Below are 21457 nucleotides of genomic sequence, written 5' to 3' on the forward strand. Positions count from 1 at the left end.
TTTTAAATAATGAATACTTAAATAAAAGTTATTGTAATTTATAATGGCAATAGCTTTAACTTTTGTAAATAACTTTTGTGAAGATTATGTTCAGTGTATTTTATTGTGACAAAAATCCAAGAACAGAAGTGAAATATTAACATATTTTTGTGACATTTGTAATAAAGCTTGAAACATTGAGAGAACTTATTTGATCCAGTTGTTGTTGAATGGTTGCACAGATTGATGCTGTGGTGGCGCTGAGTGATGTTGTGGTGCCCCTTAGTGATTCTGTGGTGATGCTGTGGTGATGCGATAGATAGATAGAGTGAGGGCGATAGATAGATAGAGTGAGGGCGATAGATAGATAGAGTGAGGGCGATAGATAGGTAGAGTGAGGGCGATAGATAGTTAAGTAGATAGAGAGTGAGGGCAATAGATAGTTAGGTAGATAGAGAGTGAGGGCTATAGATAGTTCGGTAGATAGAGAGTGAGGGCTATAGATAGTTTGGTAGATAGAGAGTGAGGGCGATAGATAGAGAGTGAGGGCGATAGATAGAGAGTGAGGGCGATAGATAGAGAGTGGGGGCGATAGATAGAGAGTGGGGGCGATAGATAGAGCGAGGGCGATAGATAGATAGATAGAGTGAGGGTGATAGATAGAGTGAGGGCGATAGATAGATAGATAGAGTGAGGGCGATAGATAGATAGAGTGAGGGCGATAGATAGATAGATAGAGTGAGGGCGATAGATAGATAGAGTGACGGTGATAGATAGAGTGAGGGCGATAGATAGATAGAGTGACGGCGATAGATAGAGTGACGGCGATAGATAGAGTGAGGGCGATAGATAGATAGATAGAGTGAGGGCGATAGATAGATAGAGGGCTGTGGTGTGTAGATATTCTTGGGAATGGTCGATTTGAATGATTAGTCTTACTGGATTGTAAACCAATAACATTTATTTTTAGGCAATTACATGCAAGATCACTTTTTTCTCAAATGTTTACTTTTCTTCTGGGTAATAAATAATGCACGTTTGAACAAAAACTTAAAGCACTAGAGTGATAAGCTATTGTTACAACTCTGACTTCTACCACGCCTGTTGACGACATTATGGAGCTTGTTAACGTAAACCGATGAAATAACCTAGTAATGCTCGTCTACGTAAACCGCGGGCACCAGAGTTCTCGCTTTAAGTAAATGTCTTACATCACAAGCCCTCTGTGTGTTCGCTTGCGTGCCGGGCCTAGCATTTCTCTCGGTAGGTGAGTAAACAGAGCGAGAGCTGAGGCACACACCTTGCTGCTAGCTCGAACCAACGCTCGGTATTTCGAGGATGAGGGAAGCTGCGCTGTAAAATTCAGCCACGCGCTTTTTAGCTGATTAATTTACACTTACCGACCTGTGAAAACATAAGCGTGTTTTCAGAAAAACAAACCGTGATGCTATGAGTGTGCGTGCACGCGTTTGTGTTCTTCTTCTGTGTCTGCTACTATACAAGAGAAAGTACTTTGGGCGTCTGGATGTGTTCGGTTTCTAGGGGAAGAGGGGAGGACGAGTTAGTGGCGTCATTTAGGGCTCAGTCTGTGGCCCTGTTTAATGTCATGTTGTGGAAGTCTGAGTCAGCGTTATCGGTCCAGCTACTTGACAGGACTGGTACTTTTATCCTGTCTGTATTTGTGCACAAGAGGTAACATCGTGACGAGGATTTGCAACGACAGCACAGTCCTTGTACTAAATGCGTTAAATAATTATTTGTTAGGGTACGGACAGGGATGGTTTTTAATCGGTGTTTTCAGTGGGATTAAAAGGGAGGGGGCTCTGAAAGGGTTGTCGTCTGAGAAGCGTAGTTTGGACGCCTTTGCAAGAGGTAACCTTTGTAATGAAGTGCGTACCTTAAACCGTGCCCTAAAATACTGAGTTTGGTACAGCATGTCACGTGGCCAGTATTTGGGTGCTTCTCTGAGTTTTCTGCATTCTAGAGGAGAGTGAACAGATTGTAACAAGCACATTAATAAATTGAATTTGCAGTCCCCTCCTCCCAAAACAGTCTTGCACGATTTATTTTCGGGGTGGTTTTATATAGCGTGAAGTCCACTTGAAGGTAGCAGTGATTTAAATGAGCACCAGTTGCATTCCCGACGGACACAGAATGACAGCATGTTTGAGCCTCCCACCAGAGTCGAACCCCGTTTCTTAGCGTGAAAGTTAGCCGCCCTATCCATTACGCCACAGAAGACCAGAACTGCGGTGAACATAGCTGAGCACGCCATGCATGGGCTGCAGGCAGTCGCAGCTACTGCTCGCCCAGGGGATCACTGTATTACTGTGCTAGCACTCAGCCTCTGGTTCGCAGGGCATGTATGCTTCTTGCCCGAAGTTTGGCGCTGATGTTGGTGCTTCAGTAAGCATGCAGCTTGTGCGAGAGCTCTGAGTATTAGTAGGACGGGTAGTGGCACCCAGGATGCCGGAGTCGGCGCTGAGAGTATGACGGGTCTAGTTAAACAAGAGCTTGTTTCTTCTTTAAAGCAATTGATGTTTTAATGTGTCTGGCGCATGCATATGTGACGTGTTAATTTAATCAGTTAAATATATTGACTGTTACCCGTTATATGTATGATGTTTACATGTTTTAATAAGCCAGAGAACACACAGACGAAACCAAAATTGAAATAACTATATAATCCTGAAGCCAAGAGGCAATTCTAATGAGTGATTCTCTCGTGAAACTTTAGGATCGGCGGTTCTGTGCAAACACAGATTTCTCCTTTACAGAATAATTCAGTATTTTATCAGTCCAGGTTGCAGTAGCTAAAAGTGGAGTTCAGATGCCCCCGAGTAATGCTATCGCAAATCCTTCAAGTGCTTCCTGTAAATAGCCCCCAGGGTGGTTTTATTTAGACACTCCGCGTTTTGTCCAAACTTTTAGCTCATTTTGGGTTGCACAGCTGTAGCGAGAGTAGAATGAAACCTTTCACTCACTTTAAGCCATGACGCAGCATAGACGAAGGCAGGCCTTGCGTCACATCACTCAGCGCACTGCAACATTTCCAGAAAGAGTGACTGTAGAACAGCTCATGTAACGTGAAGCTTTTTTCCCCTCGACCGGCGGTCATTCGGGTAACAAAGCCTGGGCTGTTTCACTGCTATCCAAGAAAACACAGGAGACTTGGTACTTGCAGTGATATAATCATGAAGCACTCATATCTCCACCACAGCAGTAAACATAGGATGAATAAAAAAAGGGCAACTCAAAGACAGTATTACACTTTTCTCATTAAATCTTCGCAAACTCTTAGAACCCCAACTAAGGTACAGCTAGAAGGATACACTTTTTCTGCTACATGACCTACACTGAACTGTACATTGGGCATCTTGGCTGTGGCGGGGACGAAGGAGTTAATAACTACGTGACGAATTGCTCTGCACTTTTCTCATCAAAACTTACAAAACACGCCAGCCCTGGACGAGACAAGTGTGCTTTTAATCTTGCCAAAATACACACAAAGTTGTTTGTTTGTTGCGAAATATAATAAGCTGTGTACAAGTTAGCAGGTACGGGCCATCAGCTGAAGTGGGGTTGTTGTTCCATTGGATGGAGAGGCCGAGGCAAGGCTGGGAGTGCGTGTCCCAGCAGGGAGCGGTGCACACCCCTCTCTCTCCTGCGAGGTCACTGCCTCCAGGTGCAGCGTTTCACTGGGCGTGAGGGGCCGACCCGTTGCTGAAGATCGTTGCACCCTACGTTGTTAGGCTTCATCTTGCAAGGGGAGAGGGGGCTTTCTGCTTCGGCATGTTGCTAGTTTTATTTCCATTAACTTTTTGAAAGTTGAATAACTACAACACATTATTTGCATTACGTTCCTCTTTTTTAAGAGTAATTTGGGAATGCACCTCAAGTCTGTCTTTTACTCTAACGGGCACTTTTGCACATCGTTTACCCGTTTTGACAAACTGGACCATGAGTCTGTCTTCTATCGCCATGACCGCAGTAACCTTTGAACACTGTTCACTTCCGAGACGTGCGCCCGTTTTAATCACACCCATTGGGGTTTGAAACCATTCACGCTTTTAAATTACACAGAAGGAACAAACATGGAGTAGCGATCAATTCCGTAAATACCCATACAAGCACCTTGCCAAATACATATCCGAATGTCATTTATATTAATATAGCGCCTTGGTATTTCCCCTCGCCTCCCTACACAAACCATGGAACCCTTTAACCTTGCAGAAGTTTGGAATTGGGTGTTCCCTTGCGCAGAAAGCGCTTCCTCTCGCCTAAGCCCCTGAGACTTTTGCAAACCCCTTTAACCTGAGACATAGTGGATGTTTAGCTGCCGACAGGTGCAGTGAAGCCTCCAGTGATGCGATACGAATGAAGTCAAGCAGCTGCCGAAGAAAGAACATGGAAATAACTAGTTCAATATTCGCGAGAACAAAAACAAGTGTGTGTGCAATCTACACGTCTCCAGCATTACCTCGCGGCGACCCGGAAGCTCTTAGCCGGCCGGCCAATCCGGTCGCGGCCGACCGGAAGTCCCGCCTCCCGAGGTCCGCGAGCTGCCGGCGCATGGAGCGCCCTGCCGGTCCGAATCAGCCCGGGTTCCCAGGAGGGGGCCGGGGAGAAGGAGGAGTGTGGGGCCTGTTGCGGGGCTCCTCGGACCTGAGGGAGCCCCGATTGTGAAGAGGAGACGAGACGCGCCGCGCCGTGAGGCGCGGAGCGCGAGAGGAGCCCGCCGGAAGAGCGCAGTCGGTGAGTGGGGCCCAGGGCTGAAGTGAAGTGCGTGCGTGCCTGTGTGTATGCCTGGGAGGGGTGGGGGAGGGGAAGGGGGAGGGGGAGTGTGTGCGCGCGTGTGGGAATGTGTGTGCGCATGCGTGACTGTGTGATTGAGAGAGAATGCGAGGTAGGGGATAGTGTGCCTGTATGTGTGCCTGTATGTGTGTCGTATGCCTGCGTGTGCATGCGCGCGCCTGTGTGTGTGTGTGTGCGTGCATGCAGAGGGGTGGGGGCTGCCTGTGTGTGTGTGTGAGCAAGGGATTTGATTCGCGCATGCGCAGCTACCAGACGCTCGCTCCCGAGGTGAAATCTGACCTCGTCAAAGCGCGCGTCTGGTAGCTGTCCACATTCCTAAATACGGGCCACAAAAGGTCTGAAGCAGACACTCTCAATGCTCACGCATTGAGAGTAGGTCTGCTCGACCTAAAAGGAGCTGAACATTTCAAAATAGGCACATGAAATTGAGCAACCCATGGGCATGCATTTATCCATGTAATACTTCCCTTGGAACGTGAATCCCAGCAAGCGCTGGTCCCGAGGGTGTACAGGGAGCAACCTGAATGCTGATTCGATGTCTGATTTCACCATCAAAGCACCGGGGCCCAGGCGATTCAATAACTCGACGGCATCGTCGAACGATGCGTATCGAACTGAACATACCTCAAGGTCAATAGCTTCATTTACCGAGGCCCCCTTCGGGGCCGCCAGATTGTGAATGAGTCTATACTCCCCCGGATCCTTCTTCGGAACCACTCCTAGAGGGGAACACACAAAATCCGCCATTGGCGGGCAAGCAAAAGGGCCTGCTACCCGTCCCAAGCTGACCTCTTTGGCAATCTTCTTGGCGGCCACCGCCGGGTTACGTTGAACAGATAGTTGATTCTTACAGAAGGGGCTCCCCCGAAAATTCCCCGTCGGGATGTTGAAGCCATACAGAAAGCCATTCCTCAAAATCCCGGCGGATACATGATCAGGGTATTTGTTCAGCCAGGGAGTCAAAGCCAAGATGTCGATGGGTGAAGATAACTGCTTCCCAGGCACCACATCAATCCTGCTTGGATCCCCCCTTTCCTCCCGAACTACCGGACTTGGATCTACAGCTAGTTTCTGGGTGTGAGGAGTTCCCACAGCCCGAACAAGCATGCCGGAACCTACATGTTCCCTGAGGCCTGTTACAGTTACCCTTGTTGAAACCCCAACAAACCCCACGCTTGCCCCAATTCCCGCCGGTCTTGGGCTGTGATTCCCCATTGGCGCTCGCACGAAAGGGCAGTGCCGGTCTCTGTTGGATTGTCCCAGACCCGCTCCAGCCTGGTGACGACGTACCCACCGACCCAGGCAAGAGCTGCTTATGCCATGACACCGTGTCGAGACAATCCCATGTTAAAGCCTCGTCAAACTCTTTAGATTTTCGAAAGTTAACGTCATAACCCTTCCATTCATTCCCCCCGTACATTGTATAAAAATTCATGATCCTGTTCTGGTAACATGATAATTCGGGCAACACTTCGGGCTTACGTTCCCCCATTACTGCTGTAAATATAGAAAAGGCCTTGACCCAGTTCGCCATGGTCTCATCGACCCTAAATTCCGCCATCTTGGCCCGCCATACGCTGGGGTGCCATAAATCTTTCTGGGTCTTTGCGTATTCTATCTCACGATGGTCGGTCAACAGTGAAAACATGTTAATATATTTGTCCCCCCATATCATTTCCTTCGTGGCCGCCGGGATGTGCTGAGACAACCTTTCCCGCCTTGAAGGCACTGAACTCTCCCCAACCAATGGCAATGGGTTCTTACCGGGTTCAACCGCTGTGTCAGCTGTCTTCGCTCGGCCATCCGCTGTAACCCCCGTTGCTACCTGTGGGGGAATATAAGGAACATTCGCCGTCCCGGCTTCCCTTGACTGCCGTAACTGCTCAATTATTATTCTGGCTTCCTCGGCCGGGTCCCCAGCAGCCACTGCCCCCCCTGCTTTCTTCTTTAGCCAGGGTAACACTGCCGCTAACTGAAGTGCCAGTCCTGGGGGCATCTGATCATCCTCGACTGGCGTTATCACTACGGGGATTGGTAAACCCACGTCCGGACCTGGTACCGGGCTATCCACCGGTGCGACTGGGGTGATTGCGCCCGGGCTCGTTGGGGGCACCTCTGGAGCTGGGCTCTCCCTGGAACCCGCCCTCCTCTTATTCCTCTTCCCCTTACCCTCTGGGGCGACGTCCGGCAAAGCCGGCCCTTTAACTTTCTTAGGCCGCCCCGAGAGGTTGTTCTGCGCTGCTATCTGCTTCTTAACCTCTGCTAAGCCCCGACCGATCACATCCACTTTACCCATTTTTCGGTCCATCACCGCTACCCGGTTCACGAGGGTGCGTAGCAACTTCTCCATCTCGGAGCTCTTTCCCGCTTTCTTGCCAGACATATCTTGATTACTTCTCCCAATTCGATCCGCAAGGTACTACAGCTTCAATCCGCCTGGCACTGAAAGAGAAACAACAAAGATTACAAGTTCTCAAAATTGCCGCTTGTTCCTTCGAGGGCTCACGAGCGACGAGTGGTGCAGCCTTCAGAGCACTGGAACAAGAGGAAGCCTTGTTGGATTCCCGCTCTATTTATCCTTCTGCGGGAGGGCGGAGGCCCGCCTCAGGTACGCCCATCCGTGCGCGGACTTCCGGGCAGGTGTCTAGGACAACCCCTTCTGGGCGGGAAGGGTGTGCTCCGGCCACGCCGCTTTGGGCATACCAGCCAAAACACGCCCCCCGCCCACAACGGTTTCCCGGGGGGATCGGGGCACCCATCCATACGTTCGGGGGGACCGAGTGGTCTTCCCTTTCCATTTGCTTTTTTTGGTATTTTCAGTTGACAAAAAAAATATCTGGCTTGAAATTATGGACTTAAATGATGCTTGTTGTTTCCACTTTTTGTTGCCTAGCTTTATGATTCAGGATAAACTGGTTTGTAATCGATTAAACTCGATTTCCAATTTACCCCAGGAGTTAACTAACAGTTTGTCACCCTCTTCTCTAAATCTGTCTTTAAGCTCAATCCATTGCTCATGTTCACAGCCTAGGCAGTCACCTCATGTTTACTTGCCATTAAAAAAATATATTTTATAAAGTGATTTTAATTTTTTGATAGGTTGTATGCTTTCATGCACCTAAGAACTGTAGGGCAGGGTGTGACTATTGGGGGCTGAGAATGATAGGCTAAAAAGTGGGGTAGAGGTTAAACTGGGGGATACAGTTGAACTGAACACCACTACCCCTTTCTCAGGCTTCAGTAATGTTTATTTACAGTCTCATATGTTCATTCTGTAAAGATATTATTTATAAAATCATTGTTCGTATACATTCATTTTAAATAGATAACCATCACTGACAAAGCCAATAGTCCTGGCTGGTTTCAGGCATGTCTAATGTGGTGCTAATGATGAAACTCAGAGGTCAGAACCACCCAACTATGAACTTTCCTTACCTTCTGCTATCTCGAAATTTTTCATTTTTCCTGTTTTTTTCCACATAGTCTACACAAATACTTTTATAATGCCTATTGTAAAGGGCTCTTGTATTTAGAAGTGATTTCACATTTTCGTTTTTTTTATTGTGGTCTATAAAAAAACCTTTGTACTGGAAAGGCTTATTGACATCTGGGGCTAATATTTATATTTCCTTTTAAATACAAGTTTGCAGATTATCTCTAAGATTTATTTCTATTAACTTTAATTTTTTTGTATTCCTTGCTCTCATTGAGACATAATTCTGCCAAATATTATATTTATAAAGTGCAATCGCACGACCCTTCGTGTGATGAATATGGTTTCTGCAGTGAAAGCACTCGCAAACATATTTAAATAGCCATTTCCGTACTTTCTGGAAAAAGACAACCCTCCTGGGACGATTAATTCTGATAGTTAATATGCTTCAGCTGGAGTGTCATTCAAGGAGTGTCATGTGCTGTGAAACGGAAGCAGGGCAGACAGTTAACTGGCAGGGTGCAGCAGCTTGCTTGAAAGAAATACAAATCTCTGCTAGGAGTTAATCTGCAAATGTAAATAAAGGGTGCTTGAAAGCAGGTACTGGTTTTAATTGATCAAGTCACTCAAATCTTGGTGATGACAAAGGTGCATTCTTTTTGAGTGGTAGTGCAAAGAGAACAGTTGAGCTCTGAAGTGTGTGCTTTCAATTGTAATTGGATTTGTATAATGCTTACTACTCCAGGAGATGTTGAAGGGAGAGTTTTGTAAAAGATAAAAAACAAATAGGTACAATTTTTTTACCAAAGCATCATTTGCACCTTCAGAGATGGAGTGGACTTCATACCTTCTTTGCTTGTGAAGTATAGTGTCAGTAGTTTGAAAGCTTGTTTTTCACATGCTGTTTGTGTGTCAACCCTTCCCAATCATTTATGGACATTTTACGTCCTATGAAATACTTTATATTTGTTAAGAATACTTTTCCCCTAAAACTCTTCCTCCTGTCACCCTTCTAACCTATTTTGGGAATCCACCATTCTGCTTGCTCTGTTGATCTCAGTAGAGCTTCACCCTAAGACGTAGGAGCTGTTTTCTCGAAGCTCTGAGATGATTTTCCAAGGCCTTTCCCAGAATGTTAGTCATAGACCAGTCTTACTGTCACATTTCTAATAGCTTATAAAAAATTTAAAAAACATTTGGGAGCCTTTCTGCTTCTGTGATGTGACAGAAGTGCCCTCCAGTGGATCATTTTCTTCCGCTGTTATTCCCTACCAAGTATTCTGGGACACATTACAAAATATCTAATAATATTCTGTCTGAATGGAAATGTCTGTGTATTAAATGCACCAAGGGCTCATGCAAAGGGAGTCCATCCCACCCATGTAAACCACACTGCAAAAGTAGCCCCTGTAAAAAAACTTAAAGATCTGCGTGAGATGTAGGCCCCGCGCACCGCAGACTGGTCACCCAAGCGCATATGGACATTGATGAGCAGGAGACCTGCTGACTTTGGTAAAATAAGGAAACAGAATTGCGGACTCAACGCTCCCCAAATATGCATTATAGCCGCTAACCCATTACGAGTGTGAAAAAAGAAAAACACAACTGGTAGAACAGCAAGGAGGAATGACTGTGGCTGCGAGAAGTATTGATAACTCTGGTGATAGCTGATTGGGTGATGAGTAATGAGCACTTGCTGACAGAATAAAGAAAAGATAAAATGCAAAATTATAGCTTCCTTTTCTTGATGTAAAATTAAATTTGCCTTCAGAAATTTGCCTGCAGAAAGGCCTTCTCGCGTTATCCGTGTCAAGCCCACTCTCTTGCGTATTAACAAAAAAGCTGCATATTTGGAACACTAATTAACACTCCTTCTATGGTTCTCTTGTCTAACCAAGTGGGAATACACAAGCAGACCTTTGCATGTTGGTCCTCATTAGTGGTCACTCTGTTTTCTTTTTCCTCTTTCCCTACTGGACTGAAGCCGGGACACCACAGTGAAGGTCTGGGATGTGACGACTGGGACCGAGGAGAAGAACCTGGCGGGCCACCAGGGAGGTGTGACCTGTCTAGCGGTGATATCACCGACGCACACAGCTAGAATTGGTAAGAGTCAGAACTCTGTTTCATCTAGGCTAGTTCTCCAGTGCTATCTTGGGGCATTTACTACACCCAGGGACTCAGCACCATTCTAAACAAGCAACATCATCCCCATAGCCAGCGGTCCTGCACCGTCATTCACATCAAGCACCGCCTTCCAAAACCTGAGCTCATGCAATGTTCCTTACAGCCATTGCTCCTGCACTATCTGAAGAGCCAGCAGTCCCGCACCATTCCTCGCTTTTGATATCCTACATTGTCCCCCTCAGAGTTCCTAAATCAAGTATCACAGCCGGAAGTCATGCAGCCCCACCCACAATACACCACTTTCAGGAAGCAGTGCCCATGTACCATCTCCCACAGCCAGCTCTCGGACACCAGCCAGGTACCTATCCAATGCCGTGCCCTACGGCCCCTAACTGCACTGTGTTCTCTCCAGCTGCAGAGTTTGGTGGTGACCCCCAAGAGAAGTTTATCGCCAGTGGATCTACAGACTGTGCCATCATTATCTGGGCTCTGGGTAGAGGTAAGTGAAGGAGTGCGTGTGAGAGGCCTGAGGGAGCAGAGCAATATCTGGGCATCAGTCATGGTCAGTGGATAGTTCAGAGAAGTCCTTGGGTCAGTACTTTCTGTGGCTTATGCTTTTCCTAAGGAGGGTGGTGCAAATTGCTTGCCGTTTGGGTACAAATAACTATTTCAAGTCCACATAATGGTTTATTTCTACAGCACATGAAGCAAGATCTTGTATTAGGCTTGTCGTATTGTATAGTGATTGAATGTTTAAGGCACTTACTACCCCTGACGTGATGTTGAAATGCTTTATTAGTTCATCAACAGTGGTCCTTAATGGAGTAATTCAAACAAACTATATAAAAAGTCAAATGGTACTTTATTGTTCAAATAAAATTCAGAAAAACAAGAAAACATTTCTACTAAACTGAGATGTGGATGCTTGTGACAAATGTGCTAGTTTCTCTCCGAGGTGTGATACACATGTAAAATGGAAGTAATCAGTGTGCGTATCAAAGCAGTAAAGAACAGCACGGCCTGTCATTTATAATATGAAGTGGAATGGGCTGTATGCAAGTCGCCAACATTTCAACCCTATTGGAAATACCGGATCATCTTCTGGACTGGGTCAAATTTGGAGCCCGATAGAACATGCCTCAAGTCACAATGCACACACAACTACGAAAACACTGCATGAGCAATAGGGAGACATGGTTCATGAAGAATAATGCGCGTAATGCACCGGGAGACTGCCTGGGACCAGCAGTAAAGGGTCGAGGCGTCCTTGAGGAGAATATTCAGCGAGGTGTGTGCCCGCTGCAGTGGTAAGTAATGAGCACTTTGAAGTGGCAGCCCCTAGAGAATAGGGGAGAGGCGTGCTTCGTACGAGGCAACAAATGAAGGCCTTAACAGGATTGGGAGCAAGGGAAAAATTAACCCCAATGACCATAAATTGACCGCGCAATGAAGGATCAACCTGGCAAGTTTCCCCGCTCATCGGAGAACTTGCTGGGCTGATTCTCCCTTGCACGACTGTCTACATAGAAAGCACAACCTACTTACGGTTGTTGGAGCATACATTTTGTAAGGAGAGTATAATTTGAATAGGAAGGCAGGGGACAGAAAAATACCCTGCTATTAATGAGGATCTTTTCATCCAGGGTTTTTGTAATGTTGAGGTAGGGCACAGTCTGAGGCAGTATAAACAGTAGAAGGAAAGGTTGAAAGTTGATTACCTGCAGACTGGTGATATACGCTGTTTAGTCCTGGGTTCCTTTTGTCTCTTGATGATGGTGCTACAGTCTGATCTTTTTTTTACACATAGATTTTGGACATTATTTAAATTCTCTGATTTTTTATTTGTTTTTTTTATAAATATAGGGTACTGAGTTATTTTATATGTTTGGATGGTGTGTTGTTAGATTTGTCTGTTCAGATTTTGATGTGTCGGCAATCATTGGGTTTTGCATTGACCATATCGTTATGTGTATGAGAAAGATGCATGGAGGTTGAGCTTCTAGGGGGATGTGGTTCTAGCTAATATTGGGGGTTGTTTGTGAAGGAATTCTGCTGATTTAGCATTTCTTTGGATGACGTTGGAAATATCTAGGTCTTAACCATCCTTCTGAACTCTAAATGATTCCTTGTGGCTCTATCTGTGCAGGTAGGGAATGCCAAAGGTGTGCCACTTGAACTGAGAAACTTGTGCCATCAACCTTTTCTTCCTATAAACAGGAATTATTAAGCACAATCCAAGTTCGGAACGTAAGTTCCTGGATTGAGAATGTTTTGTCATTTTTGCTTGAATTGATTTTAATTCTTTGTTCTAAATGGTTATGTGAGTGATGCAAAGTAGTTTGAAGGAGAATTTTTTTGCTGCTGGGAGCCAGTGTGGAGCCTTCGGAACAGGAGAAATGTGGGTTTGTATATTTACATTTAGAACTAGCCTTGCTGCTGAGTTTTGGATTCTTCGAAGCCTCTGACAGATAAGAGTGGAGTGCTGTGGTATAATCTATTTGCATAGTCAAGTTTTGAGAGGAGGAATGATGTTGCTGCTTTTACCTTTTGAGGAAATCCAACATGTGAAAAGGTGTGTCTAAGCGTTTTCTTTTGTGTAACGGTTGATTGTGACAGCCTGTCCAGTGTAGAGTCTAAGAAAGTTGTGAGATTTTTCATGTCTGTGGCTATTTTCACAGGTGCCCTAGTTAGAAAGATATAGGGTCATAGTTTATCCAGGCAGTGCAGGTCAATGTTACAGTTTTTGTTGCAAGTCTCTCCCAGACAGGAGCTCCCTGTCTGCAATGAGCCAACTCAGAATAACTGCTGCAAGGTTAGCATTGTTAAGAGCGTCATTTGAACAACCTCCCGCCCTGAGAAGCGCTGCGGGGTTCTCTCCATCCATTCTTCAAAGAATATCCCTTGATGAGGCTAACAAACTAAATAGGGGAGTGAACAAGTGTTGTTGCACGCACATGCGTTCTGTGATGTTGGACATTTTGGTTTGGGAATGCGCAGTGCACTCCTTGTGTCCTGAGGCCATTTTTCTTAGTCAGCACAGAGAGTCCAGAAGCAACAGACAAACGCTTCTCAACTGCACTGGTTGTTTGGATGCTGCACGTCCCAACTCTGCTCGGTATGCTGTTGCTTGACTCTTGTTGTACTGAACTCTGTTTGTATTTGCTTGTTCCCCTCTGTGTTTCCTCATCTACCTGTCCTTGACCTTGTCTATAGATTGGTCCAGTTGTTGTTTTCCATTTCCATTCGACTCATGGATTTATCTCTTGTGAAACTTAATTTTTCTGTCCATGTATGTGACTGAATTCTCCTTGTAGGGGTTTTGTTGCGGCGACAGCTACTTTAATCTCAGCTGTTGCATGTTCCTTCCTGGTGTAAGACTTTGATTATTTGTGCTGTCTTTTCCTGTTATGAGACTTTGTTTCCTTAGTCTGCACCTTTCCTGGTACTAGATTTAGATTCTCTGTTCTTTCCTTTCGTGGTGAAAGACTTCAATCAATTAATCAAATGCTTATTCGTATAGCGCGCTTATCACCCCGAGGAGTATCCAGGTGCTAGCATGAGTAGGGTCTGTTCAAACAGCCAGGTCTTGAGTCTGCTTCTGAACTTGGCGAGGGATGGTGATGTTCAGAGGTGGGTGGGGAGGTGGTCCCAGGCTGTGGCTGCATGGTGGGAGAATGTGCGAACTCCGGTTTGAGCACGATGGACGCGTGGGACGGTGGCGAGGGAGAGGGTGGCAGACTGAAAGTGTCTGGTGGGCTGACGAAAGATCAGGCTGTTGTTGAGGTATTCCGGTCTGGCATTGTGGAGAGCTCTGTAGGTGTGCATGAGCAATTTGAAGTTGCATCTCTTCTTTACGGGTAGCCAGTGCAGGCTATGGAGGTGGGGGGTGGGTGTTGTGGGCTTGTTTGGGCAAGTCAATGATGATTCTTGCTTCTGCGTTTTGGATGGTTTGGAGCCGATTGAGGCAGTGAGTGGAGGTACTGGCATAAAGAGTGTTCCTGTAGTCGAGTTGACTAGTGATGCAGGCGTGGGTGACTGTTGTCATGGTGTTGGTAGGGATCCATCTGAAAACCTTCGGGAGCATTCTGAGAGTGTTGAAGCAGGAGGAGGCTGTAGAGTTGACCTGGCATTTCATGGAGAGTTCACTGTCGAATTCTGAGGTTGCGGGCGTGGGTGGTGTGTGTTTGGGGGAGGTCTGAGGGCCAACAGGAGTCATCCCACGGTGAGGGGGGTCTTCTGAAGAGGAGAACTTCAGTCTTGTCGGTGTGGCAGGCTCTTTCCGCTCGCGCTGGCAAATTTCACAGCTCACCCTGTTTAGCGATGATTACAGCGTCTTTTAATGCTTAGGCACTAGCCTTTTTTAAAATTGCTTAAAACTGTTCTGTTGGACTGTAAATTTACTCACCTATCTGCCGACTCCCGCCCCGGTCCGCCGCGTCCATTTCTGGGCGTTTGTTTGCGGAGGGTGAGGAGGAGCCTAGCACTTCCGGGCTCGGGCGGATGGTCAGCGCTCTAGTTGCGCTGTAGGCTAATTGCATATAAACAACGTGTTTCCTCAGTCGCGCTGTGGAAGGGAGTCTTGCCGGTGGCAGTGGCAGGCTCTTTCCGCTCGCGCTGGCAAATTTCACAGCTCACCCTGTTTAGCGATGATTACAGCGTCTTTTAATGCTTAGGCACTAGCCTTTTTTAAAATTGCTTAAAACTGTTCTGTTGGACTGTAAATTTACTCACCTATCTGCCGACTCCCGCCCCGGTCCGCCGCGTCCATTTCTGGGCGTTTGTTTGCGGAGGGTGAGGAGGAGCCTAGCACTTCCGGGCTCGGGCGGATGGTCAGCGCTCTAGTTGCGCTGTAGGCTAATTGCATATAAACAACGTGTTTCCTCAGTCGCGCTGTGGAAGGGAGTCTTGCCGGTGGCAGTGGCAGGCTCTTTCCGCTCGCGCTGGCAAATTTCACAGCTCACCCTGTTTAGCGATGATTACAGCGTCTTTTAATGCTTAGGCACTAGCCTTTTTTAAAATTGCTTAAAACTGTTCTGTTGGACTGTAAATTTACTCACCTATCTGCCGACTCCCGCCCCGGTCCGCCGCGTCCATTTCTGGGCGTTTGTTTGCGGAGGGTGAGGAGGAGCCTAGCACTTCCGGGCTCGGGCGGATGGTCAGCGCTCTAGTTGCCCCTACAGCCTATAAATGTGTATTGGTCAGCGACCGCGCAGCGGACGCGTGCAGCGGGCGCGCCGGAAGCGCGCCGGAAGCGCGCCGAAGTCGAGCCAAAGTCAAGCCCGTCTGCGCCCGTCCGCGGCCGGACGGGGCGCGGGGCTAGAAACCCTGGTCTACCACAGCCCCCTCCATTACGGTATGATAAACTTACCTTGCTCAGTCTACGCCCTGCCCCTTTGCCATCTTGTTTACACTCTATGGAAGCGCTATCAGTACACGATTGTTTAGTGTGTCGTTTTACTCCGAGCACCGGCTCTTCTGACACCCTCCACAAAAGTGTTTTAAAAGCTGCACTACTGAACTGTCGATCTCTAAGCAAACATAACATCCAAATATATCACCTCCTTGAGGATGAAGCTCTTGAGATCCTATTTCTGACCGAAACCTGGCTTGGTGAGCACTCTGATCCTGATATCATCGAGGCGATGCCTCCAGGATACTCCCTCGCCAGGCTTGATAGGCAGGATGGTAGGGGAGGCGGAATAGCCATCGCCGTCAGAGCCCCCTTGGAATGCTCTTTATCGCCGGTGAATATTGATCACTGCGAAGCTGGATCTTTCACTATTATAGTGAGTCCTAAATACTCTCTATCTGGCATTCTTCTATACAGACCCCCGGGAAGACTATTTGATTTTACGTGCAGCCTCATTGAGGCCACAGCCCATCTTTCATTAAGGAAATCTAAACTCTTGGTGCTAGGTGATATGAATATACACTTTGATGATGCTGGGGACAAAGACGCCATCAGCATACAAGCAGAACTACTTTCTCTGCAGCTAGATCTTAAACATCAAAGCCCCACTCATAGACAGGGTCACCTGCTCGACCCAGTTTTTGGCAACTGGAACGGAGTGATAGTGCTTCCTCCTATTCCCGTGCCATGGTCCGACCATTTTGTGATTCCCTTACACATATCAGCAACTGAAACTGCAGTCAAGAATGAAAACTTGCAGACCTATCGCTGTCGCAAATGGAAAATTTTTAACCCTAAGACGTTTGCTGATAAGCTCGAACTGGCGGGACCCCCTAAAGGCTCCGACTGTGAGACCGCCTATACTTGTCTAAAAAATACCATCCGTACGGTCCTTGATGAAACTGCTCCCATCCGGAGATCAGTGACCAACAAGAAATTGAGGAAACCATCCCCATGGTTTACATCTGAACTTCAAGATGCTAAAACCGCCTGTAAAAAACTGGAACGAGATTGGCGTGTCAATTTCTGCCCCACTGCTAAAGACCACTATAAAAAAGAGCAAGCGAAATACTATAAATTGATTCGTTCCGCTAAAGCCCTACACTACAAGACCCGTATAGGTGAAGCAGAAAACTCCTCTAAGGAGCTTTTTAAAATTTTTAAGGAAATCTCGGTAGTTACCAACGAGAGCAATGCCCTTAATGACTCGGTGGCGAAATGCAATGATATTGCCAAATACTTTGCTAATAAGATCACTACCATCTACTCTAACTTCTCCACTGACCTACCATCAGGATCTGACTTTACTGAAAATCTGGAGCTTATCCATATTAAAAAATGCCTGACCAGTTTCTCTGTTCCTCACATTACTGCTCTAACCAGCATCTGTAGGAGCATTAAGTCTGGTTCTCCCCGGGACCCTGCCCCCCCCAGGATACTGACAGCCACTCTGGAAGTCCTTGAGTATCACTTCAGGCACATCCTCCAACTCTCTTTCTCTACGGCCACCCTCCCTATGGAATGGAAAAAAGCTATTGTGCTGCCGATAAAGAAAAAACCCAACATCAGTCAGGACACTCTGGAAAACCTCCGGCCCATCTCGCTGCTACCCTATTTAGCGAAGGTGGCCGAGAAAATAGCTAATAGCCAACTTATGGCCCATCTTGAATCTAATGGTGCATTTCACAGCTCCCAATCAGGATTCAGGTCAGGTTATTCTACCGAAACCGCCCTACTGAGAGCGACAGAAACCCTACGAGCAGGTGTAGATGCAGGACAGACCATGGCACTTATAATGCTGGACCTGAGTGCGGCGTTCGACACTGTAGCACACTCCATCTTGCTACAGTGTCTGAACAAAGCCGGGGTCACCCAGGAAGCATTGGGCTGGCTGAAGGCTTTTCTTACCAACCGCTGCTTTCAGGTTCAGAGAGGCGCTTTTCTCTCTGACAGCATTGCCTTGGAACAGGGGGTGCCTCAGGGCTCTGCCCTGAGCCCTACCCTGTTCAACCTGTATATGGCCCCTCTGGCTGAAGTGGTTCAATCGTTCGGCATTGAATTAGTTTCATATGCCGACGATACTCAACTTCTCATCTCCCTATCCCAAGCCCCCTCTGTTTCTCCAGACAACTTTAAATCCTGCATGCAGGCTCTGGCAGGTTGGATGACCCAACACTGCTTGAAGCTTAATGGCTCGAAAACAGAGGTTCTTGTTATGGGAGGTAGGGATACGAGCTGGACCAAGGAGTGGTGGCCTTCATGTCTGGGGCCGCTACCCACCCCCTGTGAAGCAGCCAAAAATCTGGGAATTTGGGTTGACCCTAAACTCTCCTACGACTGCCACGTGAACAGGGTGGTCGGTAAATGCTATGGGGTCTTGAAAACCCTTAACCGTACCTTGGATCTCCTCCCTCTTGAAGCGAGGCGCACTATGACACAGGCGCTCGTGACTTCAAGAATAGACTATGGGAATGTGCTTCTGCTTGGAACATCGCAAAATAATATCAGGAGACTTCAAGTCCTGCAGAACACAGCAGCACGTCTAGTCCTTAGACTTCCCAAGAGAGCTCCATCCAAACCTGCTCTAGATACCCTCCACTGGCTACCCATAAAAAAAAGAGTTCTCTTTAAAGCATTACTGATGTGCCATCGGATCATCACCCAAAAAGCTCCTCCCTATATGAATGACTTAGCCATTCCCTATGAGCCCAATAGAACTCTTCGCTCCAGGGGAACTGGCTTGCTCACGGTACCTCGTATCAGGAAGGCCAGAATGGGTGGACGCTCTTTTCGGGTCATGGCTGCCAGGGAATGGAATGCTCTCCCTATAGAGCTCAGACTAGCGGACTCGGAGACTGATTTCAGGAAAAGCTTAAAAACACACCTGTTTTCCCTGTAAATCCCTACCTGCACCCGACTTCTTTCCACAGCGCGGGGACACGCCGTGATGGCGTCACCAGGCGCTTTATAAACTCCTTTGTTGTTGTTGTTGTTGTTGAGCTGGAGGCAGTTGGATTTCACCCAGTTGGCGACGTTGGTGGAGTCAGTGTTTTCGGTGAAGGAGAGTATGAGCTGGGTGTCGTCGGCGTAGGAGACAATGCAGAGACCATGGCTTTGGGTGATGGGGCCAGAGGGGTCATGTAGACTTTGAACAGTGTTGGGCTGAGTGAGGAGCCCTGGGGTAAGCCACAGATTATGCTCTTGGGGTCAGAGGTGTATGGCAGGAGGCAGGTTCTTTGGGTGCGTCCGGTGAGAAAAGAGGATAGCTGCTTGAGGGCGTTGCCGTGAATTCATAATGGGGTGGAGTCTTTGGATGAGGAGTTGGTGGGAGATTGTGTTGAAGGCTGCTGACAGGTCGAGGAGGTACAGGGCTGATGATCTGCCTCAGTCGAGGATGAGTCGGTGGTCTTGCTCAGTGGAGCAAGACCACTGACTCATTGTCAGTGAAATTGCTCTCCCACCCTCGCAGCTCCACCATTAAGTGAGGTGCCCCTGCCCCTGCACTCTTCAGTGTTGGTGATCGAGGCCCTCCTCCACCCGCAGGTTTCCCTGCGCCTCATCCCTGGTGGTCCAGTGGACCTCTGTCTCCTTTCTTTCTTTCTGCTCCTTCACTCGTTTTTCTCCCCTTTCTATCTTTCACCTTTCTGCACCTCTGCTCTTTTGCGCCTTATTTCTGCCCATTCTCCCTTTCTCTCCCTCTGCTCCTTCACTCGTTTTCACTCGTTTTTGTTACCCTTTCTATCTTTCACCTTTCTGCTCTTTTCTGCTCTCTGCTCTTTTGTGCCTTATCTCTGCTTATTTTCCCTTTTTTCTTTATCCCTTCTTTCCTCCCTTTACCTTTCCCCGCCGCTGCTGCCCCGCGGCCCCTCCCCCCCCCAGCACGACCGGCCCAATCCAGCTCCCCTCCCCGCATCCTAGCTGTCCAGCCTTCCCCGACCCCTACTTAATGGCGGCCACTGCGCGGCCGCGCGCCGCTGGTGCGCCGCTGGTGCACTGAAGGCGCGTCAAAGGCAAGCACGTCTGCGCCCATCTGCGACCCGTCCGCAACCAGCACCAGGAACCCTGGACCTCCGCCCCGCCAACGCTACGACCCAGCAGCACTCCACGCACTCAACCCAGGCTGCAACAACAACTGCAAGCTAGCATCACCAGCCGACACCCATGGACCCTTCAGCTGTCACCGCTGCCGGCACACCTGCAGCACCGCCAAGAACACGGATCCAGCACAACCCGCCCACAAGAACACAACCGAACACCGCTGCCGGCACACCTGCAGCACCGCCAAGAACACGGATCCAGCACAACCCGCCCGCAAGAACACAACCGAACCTAAGACCCTGCAATGCATCCTCCTCAACGTCCGATCCCTCCACAAACACGCAACAGAAATCTGGGACCTCCTCGACAGCACCACTCCAGACGTAGCATTCTTCACCGAAACCTGGACCAACACCACCTCGGGACCGGACATCGCCATCGCTATCGCCATCCCCCAAGTATACAAGATCTCCAGGAAGGACCGCCCCATCCACCCAGGAGGAGGAATCGCCATCGTCCACAAATCCAGCCTCCGCCTGAGCACACTCCCTGACGAGTCCACAGAACTGATGGAACACCTTCACTTCAAGATACTGGCCAGCCCCACCGCCGCCCTCCGAGGAACCCTCATCTACCGACCCCCTGGACCCCGCGGACCCTTCGCCAACTCCATCACGGACATTATCTCCCCGCAGGCCATCGCATCCACCAACTACACCCTGCTGGGAGACCTCAACTTCCACCTCGACAATCAACTGGACCCCAACACCACATCCCTCCTGGACAACCTCCACAACATTGGTCTCCGCCAGATCGTGACCGAGCCCACGCACTCAGCAGGACACACCCTCGACCCCCTCTTCACTACAGGAAACTCCATCACCTTCAGCCACACCACCAAACTCCCATGGACCGACCAGCGTCCACTTCACCTTCAGAACACCCACCATCCACAGACACCAGCACCTGCTTCCACAAAGAAACTGGACCAAAATTACCGATGACCAGCTCACCTCCTCACTCAACAACTCCACCCCAACCATCGCGGAAAACGACGACCCCAACACCGCAGCCCGAACCCTGCATAGATGGATCTCGGACAGCACCAACACCATAGCCCCCCTCAAGAAAAACAATACCCGTGCCAAGAAAGCCAGATGGTTTACCACCGAACTTCGAGAGTCCAGGCACACATGCCGCCGCCTTGAAAAGTCCTGGAGAAACACCAAATCCACAGAAGCCCACAACAACTTCAGAGCCGCCACCAACGCCCACCATCAACTCATCCGAGAAACGAGGAAAAAAGCGATTGAAGACAGAATCTCCACCCACGCACACAACAGCAAGGAACTCTTCAGCATCATCAAGGAGTTCGCCCAACCCACCAGCGAGTCTACCGACATCCCTCCCTCACAAGACCTCTGCGACAAACTCAGCATCTTTTTCCACCACAAAATCAAGAGCATCTACAACAACTTCGACGAAGACAACCAACACACTGAACCCTCACCAACCACCCCCGACACCCGAAAACCAGCGATTGATGACTGGACAGCCCTCACCACCGAAGACACACTGAAGACAATGAAGTCAATCCACTCAGGGGCCCCCACGGACCCCTGCCCCACCACATCTTCAACAGAGCCGCCAACACC

General features: G+C 48.3%; 1 protein-coding gene across 1 annotated transcript in view; it reads left to right on the forward strand.

Moving 5' to 3' along the window:
• LOC147706411 (uncharacterized) overlaps positions 1 to 21457 on the forward strand; it is a 147789-nt gene that overhangs the window by 101230 nt on the left and 25102 nt on the right. Inside the window, exons 7-8 of the mRNA XM_086932911.1 lie at positions 10212 to 10333; positions 10767 to 10853. Of these exons, the coding sequence (XP_086789037.1) occupies positions 10212 to 10333; positions 10767 to 10853 (209 nt within the window). The remainder of the gene's footprint in view (positions 1 to 10211; positions 10334 to 10766; positions 10854 to 21457) is intronic.

This window comes from Lissotriton vulgaris, chromosome 7 (assembly GCF_964263255.1).
Source record: "Lissotriton vulgaris chromosome 7, aLisVul1.2, whole genome shotgun sequence".
In the NCBI taxonomy this organism is placed as follows: domain Eukaryota; kingdom Metazoa; phylum Chordata; class Amphibia; order Caudata; family Salamandridae; genus Lissotriton; species Lissotriton vulgaris.